The sequence below is a fragment of the Oryza glaberrima genome, chromosome 3 (genome assembly GCF_000147395.1).
Source record: "Oryza glaberrima chromosome 3, OglaRS2, whole genome shotgun sequence".
Lineage (NCBI taxonomy): Eukaryota > Viridiplantae > Streptophyta > Magnoliopsida > Poales > Poaceae > Oryza > Oryza glaberrima.
Window position 1 is genome coordinate 14219580 of NC_068328.1, and position 6241 is coordinate 14225820.

The following is a 6241-nucleotide window of genomic DNA, read 5'->3' on the forward strand; positions in this document are numbered from 1 at the left end:
AAAAAAAAAATGCTATCTGTAAATTAGCCCTTAAAGAAAGAAGCACCTCGACATTCCTTCTATTTACTTCATACTTAAACAAAGGGAAAGCATTGCATACTTACATTTGCATGCGAGTATATACATAGATAGCACGGCAAAATCCTAGTTAATCCAGATCACCCTTTCTTAAATTTGAGAGGAGTTATTAATTAATCCAGATCATCTATGAGCACACGCGGAAGAGGAGGAATCGGATCCGTGCCGCGTTGCTCCGGGCCCTCGCCGTCGTCGTGGGCCCGGCCCATGACCAGCACGCTCAGAACCACGCGCCTCCCCCTCATCACCACCCTCTCCCCATGCACCATCGCCACCACCACCTCCTCCTCCTCCGCCTCCGCCGCCGTCGCCGGCGGCATCTCGTGCCGGCACAGCGGGCAGCTGCCGTGGATCCCCAGCCACCGCTCCACGCACTCGCCGTGGAACCGGTGCCCGCACGGCATCTCCTTCCTCCTCCTCCCGCTCCCGCACGTCTCCCTGGACTCCTCCCCGTCGTCGAGGCAGATCGCGCAGTCGGACGCCTCCTCGCCGTCGTCGTCCTCCTCCTCGACCTCCCTCAGCGCCGCGATCGATGCCCTGGACGCCGGGGCCACGCCGCCGCCACCGTCGGCGCTGGCGCTGCCGTCCTCGTAGAAGACGTGGTGCACCAGGTACGCCCGCCCCCGCAGCTCCGGCGCCGACGAGACGGACGCCCCGACGAGCACCGGCGGCACGCCCGCCACCGGCCGCCCGCTGTCCCTGTTCGTCACCGGCGTCACGATCGACACCATCGACGAGGGAGCATTGGTGAGCGACATTACCCGATCTCTTCAATTTCCTCTTAATAATTCTTCGCGATGCTTTTGCTACCATCTGCCTCGCTCTCGCTCTCGTTCTCGCTCGATTTGATATAGAGGAGGAAAAGACGCCTTCTCGATGATCGGTGGATTGGGTTGATGATGCACATGGCGCCAAAGGGTTCGAGGTAGGTGAGCCTTTTTTTTCTTTTTTGTCTCACAATTTTGCAGCTCCGACAAAGCGGTGGCGATCGATTGGGATTTGGGCTCCACATGTGCACTTCGTCTTCTTGCAGCAACACAAGGTCCATCACTTCAATTTTGGATGCATGCTGATTTTGCTTGGATTCAGGCTGAATTTGGTTTGTTTGGACACCAGAAATGTCCTTTTTTGACTAGGAAGGTTGTTGCTGTTCTTGACATCCCAGTGCAAAAGGGGTTTGATGATTCATAATTTTGGAATGTTCTTGGAAGATCTCTTTGATGATTGACAATTTTGGGGTGTTCTTGGAAGATTTCTCATGGTGGAGCCATGTGCGCAGAAACTCAGCAAAAAGGCAGACCTGTGAATTTGTTGATATATACTGGATTGTTATTGACATTTTTGACCTTTTGTAACTATGCAAAATACTACAGGTCAACATAAACTGTGACGTACTCTACAATTTAAAATGCTTTCTGGAGAAATTTAAACACAGAAAAGAATCACATATCAGGTTGATGAAACGGCAGCAGATTTGACTTGATTTGTCAGAAGCAGCAATGATCAGGTAGAGTGCCAACGCAATTCAGCCCCAGAAGAAAGAAGGCTAATCCTTGGAGATAGAGATTTATGTAGAAGCTGTTCTTTCCATGGAAGACAAGGTTGTAGGATGCACAAAAGATGAGGAACACCGATAATCCGATCTCAGGCAGATTCACTCTGCAGCAAATGACAATGTCAGGTTAAGCATGCATGCAGAACTCCAGCACCTACCACTACCAGCTTATCTAAAGATTGCAGTAGCAAATTGGAGAAATAAATTTTACCTGTTTATTAACCTTTTCCTGGATTTTTGAAGCAATGGAGTCTCATTATTCTCGTCGAAGGCATTGTTCCCCACTTTCTTCGTCACGATCCATTGGTTGAATTCTTGCAGTTGCAGCAGACCAGCTACAGCAGCTCTCAACCGATGCATGGACATGACGCTCTCGAATAAAATCCACAGTGGCACTGTGTGCAGATTTCTGGAGCGAAAAGACAGTTATGGCAAATCAAATTCATCCAAAAGGGTAAAGCGATGAACAAACTGTTTGAGAATTGTAACAAAGATTGTAAGAGAGAACTGACTCTGGATTTCTTATGGCAGTGACAATCAGGAGTGCTGTAGGAATGTAGGCAACGCCCCAGATTGGCAGGAAGAGCTCTGGGATCATGACCGACACAGGGATGATAACATTGTAGAGAATAAAGGCAACAGCAGGGGCAACAACTCTCCTCACCAGGAAGAAGCTATACAGCATGTAGATCTTCTTCAAGGATGACACTTTCTGACGGAGCAACAGTGGCAGGTTATGTTTTATGCAGATTTACTTGTTCTGGTTCATCAAAAAAGAAGAGAAGAAATGGTACCTTGGCAACCAAGACATCCCATATCATCTTTCGGAACAAGTTTGCACCGCCACAAGACCACCGGAACTGTTGTCGGCAGTATGCTTTATAAGTGGATGGAAGCTCACTCTTTACCTGTGACGTATTTGCTTTATCAGATGCTATCGTCGAGTGATTGAACAGAACAAATTAAGGATTCGGTCTTCTTACTCTGAGGTCCCCTAAATAGATGAATTTCCATCCCTTTAAGGTTGCTCGGACAGCCAAGTCCATGTCTTCAACTGTAGTTCGATCCTTCCAACCTCCTGCGTCATTGATAGCTTCTGTGCGCCATACACCAGCGGTCCCTAACAAGGTACCAGTGTTTAGGAGACTATCACCATGTTCCTTTTGTGATCTACATAAAACATGAACAGTCGAGGTGTGCACCATTGAAACTGAAGAAAGAAAATGTAGCCGATCCTGCCTCCTGCTCAGCTTTGAAGTGGTAATCAAGGAATGTCCTCTGTATCCTTGTCAGTAGGCTTACTCTGTCATTCACTGTAAAATTCGGTCAACTAAAAATTGGACAGATCAGAATAAATAAAATTGCTATATCAGAGTTCAATGATGTGATATTATCTACAGAACCATTTGTTTCGATCTTTGTCTTTTGTAACACCACAAGAATCAAGGGCTAACAGAAGGCCACTTCAAATGCAAAATTTTGGTCACCTTACCAATATATACTGAATACTTCCCGCTAGCAAGAACTGCAAAAGGTAGTCTCAATGACATATCAAAAGATGAGGTCTTACCAAAAACCCACCGAGCTTGTACAAGCGCAACATTCTGATTGTGCATGAGGAACGGGACAGTTCTGAGAAGGAAATCCGGTTCTGGCTGGAAATCAGCATCAAATATGGCAACATATTCGCATTGCTTGGCATAGTCCCACTCCATTCCCTTCTTCAAGGCTCCTGCTTTGAACCCTTTGCGGCCACTTCTGGTGGCATACTTAATGTTTAGACCTTTGCTTGCCCAATCCTCACATTCCAGCTCAACCAAATTCTGCAAATTAAGTAAATTCTTGTTCATTTTCATTACATTTTCACAAGGTAGATGATTAATTTATTGCCCTTCTGTGTTAACAAAGTGCTAGGTACTGCAAATATATGCACACTAAAATGACATGTACAGATGTACTAAGGACGACTAGAGGTTGAGTTGGGTAATTTATAACTTTTCAGCTTGGATAAGAAAATATTTACACATGCCAGTCAAAGGTGACATCATTCAGTTCACCAGATGCCAAATGCTGAGATATCCGGACCGCAACTGCCTTTTATCCAACTACAACTGCCTTTTTACACAAAAAGTAAGCCACAAAGGTAATTGATGTAAATAGTAGTTTGTCAAATAGGATGTCTCATGCAAGTAAATTACTATTTAAGATTAAGTACTTATTGTCTAGACAAGGATACTTGAATCAGCTAATACTTCTTTACATGAAACTAACCATTTACGACAGTGATCATGTTTTTTACAGCTACAGGGTATGTCGTCATCCTTTTCTTTAAAAGGTAGTCATCCTTTTCTTTAAAAGGTAATGATCAATGACGTGCATTTCATTTTTCTTAGAGAAGGGTATTTTTTTTTACCTGGCCTCTACATCCAACTAGATATATGCAACCTTACAAATTGAGAACTTAGCCCCTCGAATAACCCAATCTGAAATTCGCTCTTATGGAGATTTAAACTCAGGACTTTAGGATGCTACTTAGGTCACTGTAACCACTAGACTACATGCTCTTTCACTGTAATCACGTGCATTTCATATGGTCCAGGCACATGACTTAGCTTTCAGTCCTAGGACCTAAGACAGTTAACTACTTAAGGTTAGGTTCCTATGACGAAACTTAGTTGCTTTTGCTCCTTTTTATACTGATAGTGATATATGAAAGTGAAAAGCAATGTCATCCTTATGTACAACTAATCCAACTCATTACTCTTCAGTCTTCACACAGGAACAATGCTAACTCGTTAAGCTAACATACAGAAAAAGTGATAATCTACACTAATTACAGATTTTCAGAGGTCTAAGCTCCTGACGAAAAAAAAACCCGGAGTTTGGACATCTCAATCATATCATTCAGCCAGAAACTTGCCTAACAATAAGAAAAAGGAGAGATACCTTGATAAATGCGTCCGTGGAATCATCCAAAACTTGGATTATCAACCTCTCCTTTGGCCACTTGAGCCCACAAACTGCTCCGATTGACAACTTGTACACCTACACCCAAGAATCCAAAACATTTGAATTCGGCCGTATTTGTGTCTAATTTGAATCTTGTTGAATTGATTGGTTATTACCTCGAGCTCATTATACATGGGTATCTGGACCATGACCATGGGATAAGCAGCAGCAGCAGCAGCAGCCTCCCCCTTCTCCTCGTCGCCGGCGCCGGCGCCGCCGCCGAGGGGCTCCCACTTGAACCGCCGCTCCGGCCTCCAGCCGACGAGCCTGGCGGCGACGCTGACGGCGGAGTTGTAGGTGGCCTCCACCACCAGCATCACCGACATCACCATGCACGCCCACACCCCGACCTGCAGCGCCGGCGCCACCGCGCGCGACCGCGCCCCCACCCACGCCTCGCGCCACCACGCGCCGCCGCCGCTCCCCGGCGACGTCGACGATCCCTCGCCGACGACTGGGAACGTACCACGACAAGAGCTCAGCTCACTGAAAGCAAGAAGCTAATTAACTTGGATGGGAAAATAAAAATGGAAAGAAAATCTTGGAACCTGTGACGAGGTAGGTGAAGTCGAGGGCGCCGGTGGAGACGGCGGCGAGGAGGGAGACGGCGGCGGCGAGGAGGAAGAGGACGGCGCCGGCTGCCTCGCCGGCCTCCATTGTTTCTCCGGGCGGTGGCGGCTGCCGTGGCCTCTGGAGAGAGAGAGGAGAGGAGAGTGATGTGCAACGGAGGCTGAGCTGAGCAGTTGGATTTTTATCGCTCAGCTCTCGGGGGGCACGCGGACGGGACAGCGACACGGCGGGGCCATTATATTGGGTCTCAATGCCAATATTTTGCGCTTAATAGTTTAGGGATATTTACCATTTTCGTTAATTGCTTATTAAATCAAAAACCGTCCTAAAAAAACGAGAGAGGATGATAATAGTGATATGGTGATGGACTGGTGGATTCATTTGATTTGTTGCATTCTGGGTAAGGACAAGGAAAGATTCATATTCAGCTTAATTTGTCAAAATGTTGAGAATTAAAGCACTATAGTTTAAATTATATCTATGAGTATATTATACACTTATGAGTGTCCTTTCAAGGATTCAAATCGATTTCCATAAGATTAAACACACAAAAGTGCGTTCCCAATAGTTTAGTGCACAATATGTTGGAGATGGATTTTTATCCCTCGAGAAAATATCCTCTTGTTTTGTGTCTGTTATTTAAAAAATCATCAAAAATTTGAAAAGAAATTATGAAGATAAATCAATATATGAAATACCTTTCCACAAACATACATGTTAAAATTTGAAATATAAGATTCGAAACAAAAATAATAAATTTGACCGCGGTTACGCGTTCTATTCATAGTCAAATTTTGTTATTTTGTTTTTTCTTGTATAAGTTGAATTTAAACGTGCATGTTTGTGAAGTGACATATCACATATTGATCTATCTTACTATTTTTTTTCTATTTTTTATGACTTTTAAGTTACATAAAAAAATAAGGGGATGTTCCCTTAAAAAATGAATAGAGTTTCCCCAATTGTTACTAGTTGTGAGTAGAGCAGGGTCGTGGCTCTAGGCTAAGGCCGGTTGTGGGATCGCCTAAG

General features: G+C 45.0%; 2 protein-coding genes and 1 long non-coding RNA gene across 4 annotated transcripts; 1 reads left to right on the plus strand and 2 right to left on the minus strand.

Moving 5' to 3' along the window:
* Window positions 1–125: 125 nt before the first annotated feature.
* LOC127768465 (E3 ubiquitin-protein ligase RDUF1-like) lies at window positions 126–1337 on the minus strand. Its single transcript, XM_052294046.1, has one exon. The coding sequence runs from the start codon at window positions 834–836 to the stop codon at window positions 192–194; it is 645 nt and encodes a 214-aa protein (XP_052150006.1). The 5' UTR covers window positions 837–1337; the 3' UTR covers window positions 126–191.
* Window positions 1338–1371: 34 nt separating this feature from the next.
* On the minus strand, window positions 1372–5418 carry LOC127768463 (probable glucomannan 4-beta-mannosyltransferase 5). 2 transcript variants are annotated; one of them, XM_052294044.1, is made up of 10 exons: window positions 5191–5412; window positions 4759–5096; window positions 4580–4678; window positions 3204–3456; window positions 2836–2946; window positions 2617–2753; window positions 2428–2541; window positions 2146–2345; window positions 1845–2042; window positions 1372–1737 (listed from the first exon to the last, which is right to left on the minus strand). In XM_052294044.1, the coding sequence occupies exons 1-10, from the start codon at window positions 5297–5299 to the stop codon at window positions 1566–1568; spliced, it is 1731 nt and encodes a 576-aa protein (XP_052150004.1). In that variant the 5' UTR covers window positions 5300–5412; the 3' UTR covers window positions 1372–1565. The 2 variants fall into 2 exon arrangements, with proteins under 2 accessions (XP_052150004.1, XP_052150005.1); XM_052294045.1 differs by lacking the exon at window positions 1372–1737 and having other exon boundaries at window positions 1895–2042; window positions 2146–2221; window positions 2298–2345; window positions 5191–5418.
* Window positions 1631–2947, plus strand: LOC127768466 (uncharacterized). The gene is made up of 3 exons (XR_008016585.1): window positions 1631–1759; window positions 1877–2087; window positions 2165–2947. It is a non-coding gene; the product is annotated as an uncharacterized LOC127768466 (long non-coding RNA).
* Window positions 5419–6241: the final 823 nt, after the last annotated feature.

Bases quoted from the DNA above. Each gene is read 5' to 3' on its own strand.
- LOC127768465 (XM_052294046.1), bottom strand. From the start codon at position 836: ATGTCGCTCACCAATGCTCCCTCGTCGATGGTGTCGATCGTGACGCCG.
- LOC127768463 (XM_052294044.1), bottom strand. From the start codon at position 5,299: ATGGAGGCCGGCGAGGCAGCCGGCGCCGTCCTCTTCCTCCTCGCCGCC. The intron at 5,097-5,190 runs GTTCCAAGATTT...GTACGTTCCCAG, and splicing joins CTTCACCTACCTCGTCACAG to TCGTCGGCGAGGGATCGTCG. The intron at 1,738-1,844 runs GTAAAATTTATT...CATTTGCTGCAG, and splicing joins AGGAAAAGGTTAATAAACAG to AGTGAATCTGCCTGAGATCG.